This window comes from Mirounga angustirostris, unplaced genomic scaffold (genome assembly GCF_029215605.1).
Source record: "Mirounga angustirostris isolate CCGP_5_RB_7025 unplaced genomic scaffold, mMirAng1.0.hap1 SCAF_13, whole genome shotgun sequence".
NCBI lineage: Eukaryota > Metazoa > Chordata > Mammalia > Carnivora > Phocidae > Mirounga > Mirounga angustirostris.
Window position 1 is genome coordinate 7089209 of NW_026991721.1, and position 20175 is coordinate 7109383.

Consider the following 20175-nt stretch of genomic DNA (forward strand, 5'->3'; position numbering starts at 1 on the left):
CAAGGGCAAGACAGGGTCCTGGAGAGTGTGCGGTTTGAGGGAACATGTGTGTTCCAGTGTGACTGGAGAACGTGGTCTGGTGAGGAGTCCAGAAAGACGGGCTGGGTGTGAGGCTTGACCTGGGATTCCTGTGTGAGGGTTAGGGAGGTGTGATGTTTGGCCACCTGTCTTGCACTGCCTTTTTCCTCACAGAATCGGCTTTCCTTTGGGAGAGCCAGCCCTCTCCTCCACAAGGCAGTCCGGGGGGCTATAAATCAGGTGCAGTGTCATCCCCTAGCTAAGAGGCAGGCGTGTGACCAGTTTGAGCCATCCACACTCTCCTCCCTGGTAATGGAACCTCGAGGTGAATCATTTAAGAACAGAAAAAAGGGTGGAGCTCATGTATTCCAGCCAGAGGCAACTGGATGAGATAGTTGGGGAATTCCTGCTAGCTGGACACCTAGAGTTGTGAGGTCCTTATCTGCCTTTGAGTCTGCATTTCTAGCTCCCTGTCCTCGCTGTGAGCTAGCTGGATTTTCCCTAACAAATTCTCTTTTTCTTAAGTTAGTCTGAAGCAGTTTCTGTAGCTTATGCCAAAAACCCCCAAAGATCTCTGACTTATCATGTAGCTGTATTAGTTTCCTATGGCTCCTATGAAAAATTATCACAACCTCAGTGGCTGAAAACAAACACGTATTTATGATTATGGTTCTGGAATTCAGAAGTCCTAAAATCAAGGTTTTGGCAGGGCTGCATTCCTTCTGGAGGCAGGAGGAGAGATGTCTCCTTGCCTTTTCCAGCTTCTAGAAGCCACCTGCATGTCTTGGCTCATGACCCCTCCTCCATCTTCCCAGCCAGCAGCCTACCATTTCTATCTTTGATGCAGATCCTTCTGCCCTCCCCCTTATAAAGACCCTTGTGATCACACTGGGCCCACCTGGACAATCCAGGATAATCCCCATGTCAGGATTCTTAACTGAAGGACATCTTCGAAGTTCCTTCTGCCATATAAAATAACCTAATCCCCCGTCGTAGGGATTAGGCCGTTACTTGTCCACCAGAGTAGGAACACCATGGAGCGAGATCGAGAGTTCAGGGAGAAGAGTCTGTTTCATGCAGTGCTAGGGCAGGGGACAGAGTTCAATCTGGTTCCGAGGAGCCTACAGGAGATGTAAACCCTGGAGGAAAGCAAGTGCCAGGAGAGGAGGGCCCACTTCTCATTTCGTGTCTCCCTGAGTGTCTAGCTCAGTACCTTGGTCAAAAATGTTAATAACTTATTCCACTGCTTCTGGAGGCTTCCCTGGCACACAGCTCAGGCTCTGGGCATCTCAGCCACATCAATTTCATCCCACCACCTGAAGCGGATCTAATACCACCACGCTCCTCTTGCTGCCAGCAACATGGACCTTCTGATGCAATGTGCAATGTCATAAACTCCTAAATTTCATTCCTCATTCTAGGTCACCGCCCAGAATGACCTCATCACACACCGTTACTGCGCATATGGGGTGCTGACAATACCCTAGAGTCGGCCATCTCACTGCGAGTCCTCAACAGTCTTCTGCTTTGCTTTAAAAAACGCTTTGAATTATTTTGAGGCAGTCTGTTAAAATTTCTTTTTGTCCTTTCCCACCTAGGTTAGTTACCAAATAACTCTAGGCTTCCTTAGAAATTTGTCTAACTTTTTATTTATTTTTATTTTTTTAAAGATTTTATTTATTTGAGAGAGACAATGCGAGAGAGCACATGAGAGGGGGGAGGGTCGGGAGGGTCAGAGGGAGAAGCAGGCTCCCCGCCGAGCAGGGAGCCCGATGCGGGACTCGATCCCGGGACTCCAGGATCATGACCTGAGCCGAAGGCAGTCGCTTAACCAACTGAGCCACCCAGGCACCCTGTCTAACTTTTTAAAGAAAGATTTTATTTATTTATTTGAGAGAGAGAGAGCGTGAGCGCAGTGGGGAGGGGCAGTGCCAGAGGAAGAGGGAGAAGCAGACTCTCGCTGAATGGGGACCCTAAGATCATGACTCAAGCTGAGGGCAGACACTTAACCGACTGAGCCACCCAGGTGCCCCAGAAATTTGTCTAACTTTTTAATAAGATTTTATTTTGGAATAACTTTAGAAATGTAGGAAAGCTGCAAAGATAATACCAAATTCTTATATATATACCCTTCCCCCAGCGTCCCCGAATGCTGGCACCCTGCCTCACTGGGGTGCATTTGTCAAAATGAATCCAGGGGCACCTGGGTGGCTCGGTCGGTTAAGTGTCTGACTCTTGATTTCAGCTCAGGTCATGATCTCAGGATTGTGAGATCAAGCTGTATGGGGCGTGCCTTCTGCCCAGCCCCCTCACCCCGTGTACACGCTCTCTATCTAAAATAAATAAATCAGTCTTCAAAAAACAAAACAAAGGAATTAATGCTGGCTTATTATTGTTAACTCCTAACTATTTGGGGTTCACTAGCTTTTCCACTAATGTCCCTTTTCTCTTCCAGGATCCCATCCAGGACACCACAGTGCATTGAAAGAAACTATTCCTATTTTGCCTTTTATAAAGTAACTTCCAGATACAGATGGCATGCCTCATATGTAGCCAGAACCCAGGTGGTCACGCTCAGTGGGCTCAGACCCTGGCCTTCCACCAAGGGCCTGTAAAGCCACCCATCTGCTGTCCTCCCTCGCCTCCACCGGGGTGCTCCCAGGCGGCTTTGGCAGCTTTCTTGTGGCCTGAGGAACCTGGACGACCCTCATCCACCAACCTCACTGTTAGCAAAACAATGCTTGAACCCAAACTTACCTCCATCCTCTTTGGTGGGCTGATAAAATGGAAGTGGCACGCCCTTAAAAACAGGAGAAAAACTAAACTGAGTTCTTGGTTAAAACAAAGGTGGGGGTGGAACCTGAACGAGAGTGGGGAACCACAGCTTCGGCAAGTGGGGAGGGAGGGTGGTGGGGGAGGGCTGAGATGCAAAAGGAAGAAAGCAGCCTCAGTCTTGCTCCCTGGAGCTAAAAGCTCACAGAACGGATGGTATCTATATGGCACCAGAGCAGCAAAGAAACCCCGGTAACGGGAGGTCATGGCTAAACTCATAACACCCAGCAAAAGGTGGGAGAACACAGGGGCCTGAAGGACAGTATCCTAGGCAAGGACCTGAGAGCAGGGAATCTGCTACTTTTGCTTGCGTTATTTGCAAATCTGTGGAGGACTAACGCCTAAACCAGGGGTAGGTAAACTAGGGCCTGTGGGCCCGATCCGGCTACTGCCTGCTTTCACGAATCCAGCCACACTCACTGGTTTGCAGGCTGTCAACGGCACTTCTGAGCCACAATGGCCGAGTCATTGTGACAGAGACCGTATGGCCTGTAAAGCCTCAAGTATTTACTGTACGGCCCTTTACAGAAATGGTTTGCAAGGGGGCCCAGAGGCGGCTTCCCATTCTGTAGCTAGAGAATTGAGAAGCAAATAAATAGGTTCTCCTGAGTTTCCAGGACAGACAGAACGGCACATACTGTGTCTGCAGCAAAGCAGGAGGGAAGATGGGGCGACTGCCGTCGTACCTCATAGAGTTTGGTGGCAATAAAGCTTCTACCAGTCGTGTTGATTCCTTCCATAACTACAACCTGAAGGACAAGAAGCAGAACGGGAGATGAACAAGGGATCGGCAATAAAACTATTTTGATTAGTTAGAAAGTATTAAGTACTGGGGCACCTGGCCAGGTCAGTGGGGAGAACATGAGATTCTTGATCTTGGGGTCATGAGTTTGAGCCCCACGTCGGGGGTACTTCACTTAAAAAAAACCCAAAAAACAAAAAACATCTATTAAGTGCTAAGTCCATCTATCTCATTTTATAATTACAAACTTGGGGGTATTTTCTAGAAAACAAATTAAGGGGCTTGTGTTAGTAATAATAACTGTGCTCTATACGAATGATCTAATTTTTTGTAACAATCCTATGAGGTAAGAATTATTATTCCCATTTTAGAGATGAAGACACGCTGGCTTCGAGATGATAAGGAACCTGGCCAGAGTGACACTCCCTGCTGGGGTGGAGCTGGAGGCTGAACCCGGCAGCAGGTCCCAGAGCTGAGGTCAGAGCATTCAGGGAAAGCTGGAATCCCCACACCGCTGTCTGCTCTAGAGCCGGTGCTCCCGCCACACCTCGTGCAAGTAGGAGGCAGCCAGCGATGAGATGCTCATCCTGCCGCCGCCCACCACACACGCTATAGGGCAAACAGCATGTGTGCAGCCCGTCTCACCTGTCCGGGAAACAGAGAATATTCTTTGAGCTCAGATAAATTCACTGGAATCTGAGCCCCCGAGGAATGTTCCCGGTCTCCTTCAAGAATCACTGACTTGCTGTTCAGCTTCCCGTTGGTGTCACAGCCAATCTGGCCCAGCAGAGTAACAGGCTCCTACCGAAGGTGTAACATACGAACGACAGTCTTGGGGACAGGAGCTCAAAATCTGGGGTCAACAGAATGAACAGCGAAGCAAATCCCAAGCAGGAAAGATTTTTTTGGCAGGGGCATCATATTGACAAGTATCATCAGTGACTCTCAGGGCATCTGGTCTGCCCACCCACCCAATGCTTGAGCCCCTCTAAGTGGTCATCTAAGCTTGGGCATCTCTAGTGAAGGCAAACTTGGTTCCTGCACCCCAAGGCAGCCCACTGCATCTCTGGATAGTTTCAACCATTAATAGCTCACATCTATTGAGCTTAGTGAATACCAGGCATTGTTCTAAAGGTTTACGTGTATTAACTTGTTTAATCCTCACAATGATGGTGAAGTGGATACTATTATTGGACCCACTTTACAAAAGAGAAAAATCAGCAACAGGTTACATAATTTAGTTAAGGTCAAAAAGTGGGTCAAGCCTGGGTTTGAAGTTTGGCTCCAGAGCCAGATCCTTAACCACACACCATATTGTCTCTTAACAGGAAGTTCTTAAATTGAGCTGAAATTTCTCTCCCTGTGGCTTCCTCTGTCCTGTTCCCATTACTGGGGGCAGTCTGAGGAAGTCTAATCTTCCCCCACAAGACTGTGCATCCCTGCCTCCCCTCTACTCCTTCCTCCCAATTCCTCCCAAACTTCCTTATATGACATGGTTTTGCATTCTTCCCCAACTGGTCAATCTTCTCTGAATGCAAACAATGACAGACGTGCCTTAAGGAATCTTCTAGAACACATTTCCCCTTAGATTAAAAAATATTTCAGAGAGAAAGCACTGGAACATATGCCAGATTAAACCACAATTAAAGATACTACTTGCAACAGTTGATCCATAGGGACAGAGACTATGGGTCACCATTCCTAGAAACCCTGTCCTTGCTGTTGTCCTCATATCCTGATCACTGAACACTTCTATTTGTGGGAAATCTCCAGGGGGCTACGTGCCTCACCACTAAAAAGGAAAAGGCCTCAGTCTTTGCTTATGTGCAAGACCCTAATCCCAGTGCAAAGAAAATGACCATCTCTGGTCACAAAACCAGAAAGCACTTCTCAGTCTTTCTTCAGAAGGATCCATGTTATCAAATTCAACCAAGACAGATGTTCTAACTAGAATGTAGACAAGAAGTAAAAAAGGAAGCAAGGATGCCTTTTTACCATCAGTTTAAAAATACAGTATTAATTAGGAGGACTATTAGAACAATTCTTACTTGAGCTGGGACCAGAACAGGAGTAAAAGCCTCAATCTTGTAATGTTCCTTGAGTTCACTGCCAAGTTCCTCTATCTTACAGGTCAGAACTGAAAGCCCAGAGGGGAAAAAGTACTGTGTTTAGTAGGACATTTCACTTGTCAAGAGGAGAAGATACAGCGCATCATAAAATATTGAAGTCAGTCATTTTACAGAAGCAGGAGGGTGCCCAGGACCTCTTTCTAAAGCCCTAGCCAATCTCCCAATATTTGGTGGCTGAAATTTGGCCACAGATCATGTGGCACAATCCCTGAGAGTCAGCACGAATGTCCACAACCCAGCCTTCCTTTCATTCTGGCCATCAGTGAGGTTTAGGGGGAGACAAGTGCAATGTGGAGAGTCTTCCATTCTTTATAAGGAAGAAACCATAAATATCTTTCACTGGCTTCCTCTACACAGTTCAAATGGCTGTCACTGGGAAATGGTTATGTGCTTTTTCTTTAGGGAAGCGAAGTGACTTGGCAGAATTGCTGAGAGCATCACCTCATGTCCCTCCACTGCTAGGGGTACCCAGAGGACATCTACCAACTTCTATATTCAAAGGCAACCTCGGAACTTGTTCTACCAGCCTAGCTGAAGCTTTGTTACTTACTCTACACCCTTCCAGGTGGTTTTATATTTTCCAGAATTGCAAAGAGAAAAACAACTACCGTCTCGAATATCTGGAAGCTTCTGAAACATTGATTTGTAGCTCCCGGTGAGTGACTCTGGACCCCCTAAGACCTTCAGGCTGATGTCACCGGCTCCTCCTCTTCCAGACCAAGACACACCCTGTGCTGAGCCGAAGGAGGTAACCACTTCTCCTCGGTTATTTCTTGAGTTGTATTTCTGAGAGGGAGTAGCACTGATTGGAAGCAAAACAGATACACATTACTGTATTCCTATCTAAAGAGAGAGATGAATAAAATGAGGTTACCTTTTGGAAATGGGGACTGGAGAAACGTCAAGCTGGCCTCACAATTATAAATCTAATCAGCTTAATGGGGTTGGACATACCCGGACCTTCAAGGAATTTCAGGAATGAGGGTAAGTTTAGAGATACAGACATATTTTAAAAGGTTTTCTCCTGGCTTACAACTAAACAAAGCAAAACCAAACCAAACTCTGGATAAAGTGGGTTTCAAGTACCACTTTCTTTTCTTTCTTATAACTTTTTAAAAGATTTTTTATTTGTGAGAGAGAGAGAGAGAGAGAGAGAACAAGCAGGGGAGGGGCAGAGGCAGAGGCAGACTCTCCAATGAGCAGGGAGCCCGATGTGGGGCTCGATCCCAGGACCCTGAGATCATGACCTGAGCTGAAGGCAGACGCTTAACAACTGAGCCAATCAGACGTCCCTCTTACAATTTTTTTTTTTTTAGCACTTATTAGAATACCACTAGAGCCTGGCTGTGGATAAGCCCAAAACCGCTGTCCATCTATAGCACCTCACAACACAGTTCAAGGTAGACACCACAATAAAATGAAGTTAAAAGGAATTCATCAGCTCTCTCCCATGTGTGTGCACGTGGAGACGTAATGAATTCAGTCAGCTGGTGAACAAACATTCCCATTCTCCAAGGCTCAACTGACAAGTTCTCATATTTCCACGCGCTGCCTGGTAAACAAGAACACGAACATCGCCGAGCTCCTTGGAAGGCAGTGTGGGCCTCTAATCCTCTGGGTGGGAACAGCTTCCGGAGAGGTCGCTTTCAAACAGTCTGCGCTTTAGGCACCGAAGCTTTGCAGGAACCAGTTTTACGTGGGTAATACTGCAACTTCTTTCCACAGAGGCTACGGAAAATGAGCTCAGTTAATGATCTCGATCTCCGCGCTGCCTCTACCTGAATAATTGAGAAGTTACTTTCATAAATTACAGAACCAGCTTCTGATGTCAGCTTTATTAGCGTGCATTAAAAAATGCCGAGGCAGCGTACCGCCGGCTTCTCTGAACTCCTCCGCGCGCAGCTCCGTGGGACAGCGGTTACAGCTGGCCCTTTAGTGCAGTGACGCTTCGGGGGACTGCTTATTTAGAGTGTAGCTGCTGTCATGGTGCGGGCTCAGCTGGTGAGAACCGTCTCTACCCATCAAGTTTCAAAGATGCCCTTGTACGTCTAGAAAGCTCGTTTCTGGGGCGCCTGGGTGGCTCAGTCGTTAAGCGTCTGCCTTCGGCTCGGGTCATGATCCCGGGGTCCTGGGATCGAGCCCCGCATCGGGCTCCCCGCTCCGCGGGAAGCCTGCTTCTCCTTCTCCCACTCCCCCTGCTTGTGTTCCCTCTCTCGCTGTCTCTGTCAAATAAAATCTTTAAAAAAAAAAAAAAGAAAGCTCACTTCCCAAATCAGTTTGAGAACTCCCGAAAGCAGCAGTGGGCTACACTAGAGAAACTGTCCTTCGGAGTCCTGTGGTCGCTCACCTGGAGTGACTGTTGTCACCTCCTTTCTCAAGCGACAGAGCTGGACAATCTTAAGCTCTGCTCCATCTACAAGGGATCCACAGTACAGGCAGTTTGTATTTCCCTAAATGGTTAACGTGACGGGTCCTTAGCCTCATCCTGACCTGGCAGCACCAAGCCTTTCTTCTACTCGGCAGGGCCCTGGCCAATGGAATTCTCTAATAGGAGACACGCCATTTACGGATTTCAAAAAAATCACATGTGATCTTTGTGGATTTACGTGCAGATGTGGCAGCAGGGATAAAAATGCCAATTAAGTCTGTGTAGATTCACAGTGACACGCAAACTCTGAGAAACTAGTTGTAACCTGAGAGAGGAACAATAAACAGGTTATACAACAGGATGAACACAGATACGTACTATTCTTTTTATAAAATAGATACTGGGGACGCCTGGGTGGCTCAGTTGTTAAGCATCTGCCTTCGGCTCAGGTCATGATCCCAGGGTCCTGGAATCGAGCCCCGCATCAGGCTCCCTGCTCAGCGGGGAGTCTGCTTCTCCCTCTGCCTGCCACTCCCCCTGCCTGTGCTCTCTCTCTGACAAATATGTAAATAAAATCCTAAAAAAAAAAAAAAATAGATACTACAGATGAAGAGAAGAAAAAGGAGAAGAAGAAACCCAACAACACCAAAACTAACAGAGGCAGGTGGAAGCCTATTTGTCTCTATTGGCAAGACTCCTGAGACTCGTGGACTTCTGAATAGACAGGTTGTTTTCTGGAGAAGGTATCTGCTCCTGACCTAGGAAATGAGCCCCAGAAAAGTGGGTGGAAAGTGAGTTTCCTTAACTACTGGAAGACACGGTAATTTTCCACACAGGAAGAGAAGGCAAGGAGGGCAGAGAGCAATAGGCTCTCAAGCTAGGCACCACAGAGGTACACACCCACCCGTATTGAGTCTGTCACTCTGGAGGATCAGCCCCCTCACAACCACAGAAAGGGGAGGGCAGGCCTGCTGTCCGGCAGCTGGATTCATTCTGATCCGTACCTTGGAGAGAAACTGGATGGTGAGAGGAGTTGATGGGGGCTCCGAGTAGACACAGTCCTTTTTGTTAGGGGGGTTTCTGGGGTGGTGATAGCTCGCTTCTGAGAACCCTAGGAACAAAACAGAAAACAAGATCCCAGTCACTGTAGACCCAAGTTGCTACCTGACGGTATAGACCCTTAGGAAGAAAAGCACGGTGCCCAAGTGAAGGGCGCAAGGTAGGGTTGGGCTGGTTCCCTTCTTAAGGCCCCATCTCCAAGCATAATCCCGTAGAGAAATCTTGAGCAGCTATCACCAAATCCATTGGAATCCTGTCCCCATTTTGAAGGCAATTATGAAAAAGTATCAACATTTCCCAGAAATGACTGCCAAGCAGGCAATCTGTCCTATCAAACTGTTCACGTGGTCACTTTCTTTCCCCACCCCTTTGCTTTTGAACAGCTGGGAGTTTTGACCCGTGCAGACACATTTTCCTGAGAAGGGATGGGACCACACTACTACTCATTTTGGCAAAGTCCCCTGCACGTTTTCAAAATTAGAGAAAAGAAGGACTCCAGGCAGATAACATGGTTGAACTTAGTCTATTTAGCAAATGCCTCACCGATGGTCACTTCCGTTCTCTGGCTTTTGCTCATCAGCAAGAATCCAAAGGTATGCCCAGGATGGAGGATGAGACCCACAGCTCAGAGATCTATTGCTCCCCAGAGTCTAGGATAGCTGACTGTGGCAGAGGAGAGATAAAATCTTTGCCGGGACGGCAACCAGGAGGCCAGCTGGTCTGCAGAGGATTCCCTGCCCTTGGGCTCCTCCTGGCTGCGCACCGAAGTTATGCCACCACAGCTGCCTGCTGGTGACAACTGGGGACGAACACAAGAGAACAGATGCAGGAAAGACCATCAAGTAGCCGGGACGGAAATTAGGTTTTAAAAAGACCCTGATGCTACTGCTCTTATATACAATAACCATTTTTTAATACTCCTTTCTGGTATTTTCATATTTTTCCAACTTAAAAAATATATAAATTCTAATATTTACAATCTTAGTTTAAATATAAACCTTTATTTGAATATTACATATACTGATTTTTTTCACGCTATATTAACTATGAACATTTTCCAACATCCCCACAACCTTTGTCCTTTTTAGTAGCTGTGATTAAATTGATACATAATAGCTGACATAACTACTTCTCTACTGCTGGATGGATGGGATGCTTGTAATTTTGGGTGATTATAAATAACGCTGACATGCCCATCTTTACGCAGATAACTTCTCCCATAATTTGGATTATTTCCTTAGGAGAGATTCTGACTAGGGATAAATACTGGGCCAAAGGATGGATAAGATTTTATGGTTTTGGTATATTTTCTCAAACGACTCTTGTAATCCACAGGGGCTGTCAAACTCTAGGGCCAAGGTTGTGTGGGGGTATTTCAAGACAAAGACAGTCCGTCTCCCAGGACATGGCAAGAGGATGGCACATTGGGAGACAGGGCAGTTTCATGGCCCTTGTCCTCAGCCCTTGCAGCGAAACCCAATGGTGTCAACAGACCAACTCGTTACGCTTCTCAGGGATGCGCTCACTCTAACCACGCTCATGAGATTTGCTATTAACGCTGCATGCCTGTTCATTTGCAGTGAGAAATACAGTGACTGAGGATACCATATTCTCATATCCTGGGGTAAGCACATTCTCATACCACACAGAAACCCAAATTATAGGCCAGGTTGCCAGTTTATTAATTTACTAGAAATATAACGTTGGAGGCATGGGACTTCAAATCGGCAGGCTAACACCTCCCCTCCGTGTCAGGCAGGACACGTGGAAAGCCAAATTATCACCAGGGGATTTATGGCGAGCGTGGAGGCAAAAGAGTAGCTGGCAACGTCACCAGGCAAATATTTAATAATGATCAGGCAAGGCCACAGGTACACCTGCCTCGGAGACCCCACAAGGGCCTGGCAACCTCGCCATGGCACTGTTTGTGAGGGAAAGGCCAACGTTCGGCCCCATGACTACTTTGTCGGGAGGCCACTGATGTATGGCCTAACGATGATGCAGCAGTTTCCACGTGATAGGTACTGTTCTAAGTATTTTACATTTCTCTAGGCCAGACCCACGTGGCGTCTCCTCTGAGCTTCAGACACGTATTTCATCTTGTTTGCTCATTTTAGTCCGACTCACTTAAGTCTGATTCTCTGGTCACCAACTGTGATTCATAACTGGGCCTCCTAAATACCTTCGTGGCAGGAATGGGAGTCCTCAGGATGGTATTTCCGTCATGGGAAGGGCATATATTTCCATAGGAAATCAAGTAAATTTGCATCTGACCTATGCATCAGTCTACTGAGAGCTGGATTACCACGAGTCAGTCCCCAAGAACATGATCGACTCTGGATATACAGACAAATCACAAATTCTGGACCTGTGAGGTTGTCAATCAGATCAACATGAGGCGGCCCCACTAGGTTCCGCAATCCTGGTTGATGCTGCTTAGGGAGCCAAGCAACCGTTCTTATTCAGAAGGTCTGCCCTTCAACAATGATTAATGTATCAGGCTCTGGGAAAACAGCAGCGAACACAGCAATGTTTCTGCCCTCAAGGAGCTTCTGTTCTCATAAGGAGGCAGACTGAAGCAAACAAGGAAATATATAACCTGTCTCATGGTAGTAAGTTCCACAGGGAAAAGAAAAGCAAGAGAAAAGGAGGGAAAGAGGAGGGGTTTGCTCTTGTAGGCAGGTTTCTTCCCTCAGACAGGGGACAGAGGAGGTGGACACATGTCTGGTGTGTTTGAAGAGCAAGACCACCAGAGTGTGGAGGAGTGGGAATTGGACAAGGGAGCAGGGCAAACTCAGACAGACCCTCACACATCTTCTGAATGTTACCGGGGAAGATGGGAGAGCCAGTGGAGGGCTGTGAGCAGAAAAACCTGGCCTGACTCGCATTTGAAAGGAGCATGGCGCACTGTGGCTGCTATGTGAATTGCTCAGAGGCGGACAAAGCAGAAAGAAGCCAGGACAGGAAGCTGTCCCGCTCAATCAGGGGATGACAGTGCTGGGGACCTGGTGGTGAGCGGACAAGGTGAGAGGGCCGGGATTCCAGAAGGAGGGCTGACAGGACTGGTGGATGAGTTGGATGTGGAGCGTAAGAGAGAAGGCAGACTCAGGGAGGTCTCCAAGGTTCCTGGCCTGAGCGAACCCCAAAATGGAAGAACTTTTTAGTAAGATATGGGCTCTAGGACAGGAGCATCTCTAGGGGGAAAATCAAACGTTGATTTTACATCTCTTCAGTTTTAAGCTAGGGAAAACTGCAGTATGTCCACATAATATGTTATGTGCGCCTGTCTTGTGTCAGCAACTTCACAGGCTGTGTCTTTAGCTTTCCTGCTCTCCACAGGCACCCCGAAACGACTTACTTCTTTCTCACAATGTAACTCGACTTGGAAAAATTAAGGCTTACTCCATGTTTATGAACGTCTACAGATTAGAGCTTCTTGAGGGCAGAGCCCAGCCATGCCTGTTTCTTTCACCACCGCTCACCCAGCTAGTACAGTATACAGTGTCCGGCCCATAGAAGCTGCTCAGTAAATGAACGGAAGCATCGGGACTTCAGAGATAAGGAAACTGCAGTTCAGAGGGATAAAACAACTCACCTAAGGTCACCTAGGTCTGCTGACTCAGGCTGAGGGCAATACTATCCCACTACCCTATCCTACCCCTCATGCTGGGATCCAACACTGGAACTGGATCATTCAATTCTAGGACCTCCACCTACGCAACACTTTGCAACTTTTACGAAGAGTAATTATGTAGAAACCATATTTATGAACATTTTATGATGTTTATGCTAACTGAAAAAAGCAGAATAGGCATATGGTTACAAGGACTACCATTACATAAACACAGCTATGCCTGTGACAGGAAAGGAAGATATGTAAGTGGAAACAGTAGGAACCGTATGGGTGGCTACTTTTTTTTTTTTTTTAAATATTGTACTTTTTTTCTTTCTTTTTTCTTTTAAAGATTTTATTTATTTATTCGACAGAGAGAGAGACAGCGAGAAAGGGAATACAAGCAGGGGGAGTGGGAGAGGGAGAAGCAGGCTTCCTGCCGAGCAGAGAGCCCGATGTGGGGCTCAATCCCAGGACCCTGGGATCATGACCTGAGCCGAAGGCAGATTCTTTTTTTTTTTTTTAAAGATTTTATTTATTTATTTGACAGAGAGAGACACAGCGAGAGAGGGAACACAAGCAGGGGGAGTGGGAGAGGGAGAAGCAGACTCCCCGCTGAGCAGGGAGCCCGATGTGGGGCTCAATCCCAGGACCCTGGGATCATGACCCGAGCCGAAGGCAGACGCTTAACGACTGAGCCACCCAGGCGCCCCTCAAGTCAGTGTTTTACTTGGTAAACATGTCTGAGACCATGCATCCCTGGCTGCTAAGCACCATGGCGGACAGGGCTAGAAAGGTAACAGCTTTATTTTGAGCAGGGGGCAAAGACACCGAAGGCAGATTCTTAACAACTGAGCCACCCAGGCGCCCCTGGGTGGCTACTTTTTTAGAATTAAAAAAAAAAAAAAAATGATATTCATAGAAAGCAATATCCAAACATAAACTCACCTTAGAGGGTGTGGTGTAAGAGTTCAAGAGGCTCTCTTCTTCTTCCTCCACTTCAATTCTAAAAACAGTGCTCAAGAAAAACAGACTTCCAACCAAAATCTAAGGCAAGGGTTGATTAAATAAGAAACCTGAATAGTACGTACTTTTTTTTTAAGTTTTTTTTTTTTTTTTTTAAGATTTTATTTGTTTGACAGAGAGAGAGAACATGGGAGAGGGAACACAAGCAGGCGGAGAGGGAGAAGCAGGCTTCCCGCTGAGCAGGTAGCCCGATGTGGGGCTCAATCCCAGGGAGCCCGATGTGGGGCTCGATCCCAGGACCCTGGGATCATGACCTGAGCCGAAGGCAGACGCTTAACGACTGAGCCACCCAGGCACCCCTGAATAGTAGGTACTTTTATTATTTGTTTTTAAATTACACAAATTACCAAATACAGCCCCTGGCTTTACATAAAGACCCCAGCAGGAAAGGATACAGCTCTTGGATGGAAACAATGTCTCTAGCTCCCGCGTGCCCACCATCCCTGGGCACTCTGGACAGTTTTTTGCTCAGACACTGAGGAATAAAAGATAATGAAGATATTATTCCATAGTCAAGTAACAGAGGAGGTGTTTTCCACAGGCAAGAGGTAATAACAGGCATTCAAAATATAATCTAATATATAAAATTCCTCCAAGTAAGAATTAAGTTAAGATGATGCATGACAGGCTAAAAACGAAGAGTTATCCCGTGACTGTCTGCAACCACTTAAATCTAACACCCCCACCAATGATTTGTTGAAGCCCTACCACTCGACATACACAGTTTTAGGTGATTTAGACCCACTCTCATTTAATTCTTACAATAACCATAAAAAAAAACAGGGGTTATTAGAACCACTAACATAAGAGGAAACGGAGGCTCAGGGACAGACGTTACGTAGCCTGCCCAAGTGCACACTGGGACCAGAGTCCAGATCTGTTTCTTTTTTTTTTTTTTTAAAGATTTTATTTATTTGACAGAGAGACACAGCGAGAGAGGGAACACAAGCAGAGGGAGTGGGAGAGGGAGAAGCAGGCTTCCTGCCGAGCAGGGAGCCCGATGTGGGGCTCGATCCCAGGCCCCTGGGATCATGACCTGAGCCGAAGGCAGACGCTTAACGATTGAGCCACCCAGGCGCCCGCCAGATCTGTTTCTAAAGCCCATACTCTTCTCACAATACATCACAACGCCTCCCCTCAAGAGCAGAAATGGGGAATTTCATTATTAGTTTCCTTACATTTTATTCTTACCTCATGCTCAAAAGAGTTTAGGGTCTCTGAGGTGAGGCAAACTTTCCCTGTTCTGGTGCAGAAGGCTATAAGCTCAGCTACCATTCCCTCCTCATCCTGTCCATACAGAATGCAGAGCTCCACCACTGCAGGAAGGAAAAGTGAACAGGTAAGAACACAGTTCATTTCTGGCAGCTTTCCCCATGAAAGGTGAAATCAATCTTGGATTTCTTCAGTTAATATTTCTTCAGCACCCAGTAGTGCCAGGCATGGTTCCAGGCATGAAAATATAGCAGTGAACAACACAGAGAAGAATCCTTGTCTCCATGAAGCTTACTACTGGAGACAGAAAACAGGGAAGTCAAATCTGTGGTATGTTAGATGATTAAATGTGCTGTGTAGAAAAATAAAGCTGGGGGCGCCTGGGTGGCTCAGTCCGGTAAGCATCTGCCTTCAGCTCAGGTCATGATCCCAGCATCCTGAGATGAGCCCCAGGTCAGGGTCCCTGCTCTGTGGGGAGTCTACTTCTCCCGCTCCCTGCTTTTTTTTTTTTTTTTTTAAAGATTTTATTTATTTATTTGAGAGACAGAGAGCACGAGAGGGGGGAGAGTCAGAGGGAGAAGCAGACTCCCTGCCGAGCAGGGAGCCCAATGTGGGCTCGATCCCGGGACTCTGGGATCATGACCCGAGGCTAAGGCAGACGGTTAACCGACTGAGCCACTCAGGCATCCCTCCCTCCCCCTGCTCTCTCTCTCCCTCTCAAATAAATAAAATCTTTAAAAAAATAAATAAATAAGATTTAAAAAAAAAGAAAAATAAAGCTGGGGAAGGGATCAGGGGGTTGGGAGCAGGGGTTGGTAATTTTCAATACAATGATTAGGGAAGGCTTCACTGAAAAGGTGGAAGACTGGGAAATGAGTAGTGCAGTTTTTAGGGAAAGAGCTTTTAAGCAAAGATCCTGAAGCAGAAACAAGATCAGCAAAGCTACTATGGCTAGAACACAGTGAGGAAGGAGGCAGAAGAGGAGTTCAAGGGTAAAGGGAGTGCAGACTCTTGGCCACTATAATTACCCTGGTTAGTACTCTGAGCAACTTAGAAAATCACTACAGGGGGGCACCGGCGTGGCTCAGTTGTTAAGCGTCTGCCTTCAGCTCAAGTCATGATCCCAGGATCTTGGGATCCAGCCCCGCATCGGGCTCCCTCCTCAGCAGGAAGCCTGCTTCTCCCTCTCCCACTCCCCCTGCTGTGTTCCCTCTCTCACTGTCTCTCTCTCTGTCAAATAAATAAATAAATAAAATCTTAAAAAAAAAAAAAAAAGAAAATCACTAGAGGGGGGCACCTGACAGAACACTAACATGATGCAGCTTCCACTGAACAGGATCACTCTGGATGCTGTGTTAAGTTTAGAACGAAGGTGTGTTAAGTTTAGAACGAATGGTCCCCCATGGGCAGAATCAGGGGGACCAATTAAGAGAACCATGGCAAAGTGCAGGTGAGAGATGATGGTCGCTTGGATCAAGGTGGTGGCAGTGGAGGTGGGAAGAAGTGGTTGGACTTCAGATAGGAAGCATCCTGAGGGTAAAGCTAGTGGGATTTGCTGATGGTGAAGAAAAAAAGGAGTCAAGGATGATGCTGTTTTCAGCCTGAGCACCTAGAAGGGTGGGAAAGACACCAGGAGGAAGTACTGAGGAGCGGGAGGACATATGGGAGCTTAGTTTTTAGACATACAGAGTTTGAGGTGCCAATTACAAATCCAACTAGCAGTTGGACAGATGAGTTTGCAGTTTAGCAAGTAGTCCAGGCTAAAATATACACCTGGGAATCATCAGCAACACATGGGATGAAAAGCCGAGAGACCAGGTGAGAGTCCCTAAGGAAGTGTGTGTATTTGGGACTCAGGATGAGCCTGAGAAGTGGTGACAAGTAAGATAAGAACAATTAGGCGTGGTGTCTGAGAAGGTAGGAGAAAAACGTGTTTCAAAGAAGATATGACAAGTGGTGTCAAATGCTAATTCCGGATGAGGACTGAAAATTCACCACGAGTTTAGCTAGGTTAAGGTCACTGGTGACTTTGAGAGAAGCAATTTCAGTGAAGCAATGGGGATGAAAAAGCTTACTGACATGGGCTTAAGGAGGAAAAATTTGAAGACAGCAAATATAGACAACTCTTTTGAAGAGGTTTGCTGTAATTGGGGAGGAGAGAACTGAAACCGGGGACTGGGTTCAATAGAGTATTTTAAAAGCGGAGCAAGAACCACACTTCTATGCTCTTAGGAGAAAAACTCTTATAGCGAGAAAAATAGAAAATATGTAAGAGGTTAGAATTACTGGAGTGATGTTCTTTTTTTTTTTTTTTAAGATTTTATTTATTTATTTTGACAGAGAGAGAGAGACAGCGAGAGAGGGAACACAAGCAGGGGGAGTGGGAGAGGGAGAAGCAGGCTTCCTGCTGAGCAGGGAGCCCGATGTGGGGCTCGATCCCAGGACCCTGAGCCGAAGGCAGACGCCTAACGACTGAGCCGCCCAGGCGCCCCTGGAGTGATGTTCTTAAGAAGGTTCGAGAAGGAATGGGATTTAGGACTCAAGTGGAGGGTTTGGATTTTGCTAGGAATAGGGAGAATTTATTCATTGTAATAGGAGGGCAGGAGAGGTAGGAATGAAGAAGTAATGGTGGAAGTTTTCTAATTGTTTCTACTTTCTTGGTGAGACAAGAAGTTCATCAGCTTTGAGTGGGACAGAAGGACGTCAAAGGAGAAGGTGGCAAAGTTAAAGGCCCACTGAGGTTAGTGATTATGAATTCAAAGCCTAGAAGTCCAACACCCCTGCCAAACTAGTTCTGTGGGATGGAAGAACTGGCATTTTGGAAAAGAATGCACTGGGTGGAAGAACTTGGGAGTATTTTGGTATCTCACTGTAAGTGAATGTTTGCATTCTGGTTTTATGCATTAAAAAAGAAGTTCCAAGTGTTGATGAATGGTTAAGGCAGGTGCACGTTCATCCTGATTCTTTTTTTTTTTTTTTTAAAGATTTTATTTATTTATTTGAGACAGAGAGAATGAGACAGAGAGCACGAGAGGGAGGAGGGTCAGAGGGAGAAGCAGACTCCCTGCCGAGCAGGGAGCCCGATGCGGGACTCGATCCCGGGACTCCAGGATCATGACCTGAGCCGAAGACAGTCGCCCAACCAACTGAGCCACCCACGTTCATCCTGATTCTAAAACTGAAAACTCTATGTCTCCCAAGACACTGTTTCAAACTCCTCCTGCCCCAGAGCCTGACCAGTAAGAGGGAGCACCGGACTTGAGGAGAGGAGACAGGGGATCACAGACTAGCAGTCTCCTTGTCTGTTTCTCCCTCTGTAAACAGCTGACAAGCTAAAATTCCATTTTGGGAATCCACCTCAAGGGTTCATATTTGCACAGACCACCAACAGCTTTGATGAGAAATGATGGATCAGCAGAAGTTTAAAGTGCAGGCTGGAAAAGGAGGAACCAGGAATAAAAAGTTATACTTCAAAACCCCCACATCTCTTGCTCTGTTGTGGGGGCTTAAAGAATTTCCCAATTCATGCCACCGGGCCTAGTCTGAACCTGGCCCGTCCCAATTCCACCTTTCTGAAACTGCGTTGATTTAAAGTCGGGCTTCATATCCTTATTCTTGAGCTGGGATCCAAGCAGTACACTGCAAACATTTCAAAGTCCCTACATCCCCAGTCTCGAAATTTGGTTTAATTCGTCGTCTCCCAACCACCAAGAGGTCTGATCTAGGGAAGGGGAAACTTGGAAGCGTTCCCTTTTGGGTTCTAGGGGGCTGGGAACACAGAGCGGGAGGTGGGCCTCGGCTGGGGTCCGGGGCGGGGGCGAGGGACTCACATTTCTCGGTCAGAGCCTCCTCGCAATCTACGTCGAAGATCTGCAACTCTTCCAGCAGGCGCTGGGCGGACACACTCATGGTGACCCAGGGGGAGGCCGGGGGCCCGGCCCACCGAGCTCGGACCTGAATTCAAGGACCTCACGGCGTGGAGACTGATGGGCAGGACGAGGTTCCTCGGGTCCTTTCCCCCTCACGGAGACCGAGACGGAAGAAGACCAAATGGCCCAAGCCCTCCGGCGGTCAGGAGGCCCCCGGCGTCAGTCACGGAGAAACACTTCTTTCTAATGTGGGAGGAGCCCCCAAACGCCCGAAGGAAGTAAGCGGAAATCTCGTTAACTCCCTCTTCTGCAGAGAACGCCCTGCTTCCTAAAAGCTACCGCGGAGCATCTCAAGGACTGGAACAGAACAGAGCAACCAGGAAAAACCCGCCAAATAGTTTGCACGGCACGCGCATGCGCGAGCCGGGTTCGACCCCACCCCTTCCCCTCTGCTTCCTTCTCGTTCCCAAACGCCGCGCGCCCCCGCGCGTCCAAGGGCGCATGCGCAGAAACGCTAATACGCCCGCTCGCGCGACCGCGGTCCGGTCCGCCTACCCTTTGGCGGGTGCGCAGTTGTGTCTCGTAAGGCGCGAAAGCGGGGTCTGGTGCGCGACTTCCTTAGCTCGCATCACCTGAATCGCCTCTCGGTGCCCGGCGCGGTTACCTGTATTTCGGGCACCGCCTGCTGGCGAAGCTCCGTGACGAATGTTCGTCACCCTTTCGTCCTGTGCGTTGGTGCGCAGGCGCTGTTACGTATACACTGCAAACCTCCCAAAGCTGCTGTGCACAGCGCACGTCGTTCCTTCTCCGACCCCCTCGACGTGCGTCTGGGACAAGCTGATAACCATTGATGGTAACCAACCAGATTCCCTAACGAAACCGCGCTCTTAAGATAAGCGAGGGCACGTTAGGTTTGGGTGCATTGGGGATTTCCCTGTAGAAGTTCCCAGTGGGCGACTGGAAACTTGGGAGTGAAGATGGTTCACTAAGAGGGTGAGAGTGGAAGTGAAATGAAAAGGTGGCCTTCCCCGTGAAATACCTCCTAAGTCTTTGAGCCACAATCTCTGGCTCAGCTTAGGTCAATAACCTTGGACATGCTCCCCTAATGGGGTGATATACTGGTAGAATCTTTCTAGAAAAGTTTGGCAGTATGTATGGGGAGACTTAAAGATGTTCATTTGCTCTTTTTTTTTTTTTTAAGATTTTATTTATTTATTTGAGAGAGAGAGAATGAGAGAGAACACATGAGGGGGGGAGGGTCAGAGGGAGAAGCAGACTCCCTGCCGAGCAGGGAGCCCGATGCGGGA

General features: G+C 47.4%; 1 protein-coding gene across 5 annotated transcripts in view; it reads right to left on the bottom strand.

Moving 5' to 3' along the window:
* The window catches only part of POLA2 (DNA polymerase alpha 2, accessory subunit), a 28939-nt gene extending 9265 nt beyond the window's left edge, over nt 1-19674 (bottom strand). For 3 of the 5 annotated variants that reach the window (XM_064576198.1, XM_045893316.3, XM_064576199.1), the window contains exons 1-10: nt 18830-19278; nt 14979-15103; nt 14183-14262; nt 13710-13767; nt 9094-9200; nt 6330-6523; nt 5641-5729; nt 4238-4393; nt 3537-3599; nt 2776-2818 (exon numbers count right to left, since the gene is read on the bottom strand). In XM_064576198.1, the coding sequence (XP_064432268.1) occupies nt 2776-2818; nt 3537-3599; nt 4238-4393; nt 5641-5729; nt 6330-6523; nt 9094-9200; nt 13710-13767; nt 14183-14262; nt 14979-15103; nt 18830-18908 (994 nt within the window). In that variant the 5' untranslated portion in view covers nt 18909-19278. Of the gene's footprint in view, nt 1-2775; nt 2819-3536; nt 3600-4237; nt 4394-5640; nt 5730-6329; nt 6524-9093; nt 9201-13709; nt 13768-14182; nt 14263-14978; nt 15104-18829; nt 19279-19423 lie in introns of those variants that run through there. The other 2 variants (XM_064576197.1, XM_064576196.1) reach the window with 2 other exon arrangements.
* Between the last annotated feature and the right edge of the window lie 501 nt (nt 19675-20175).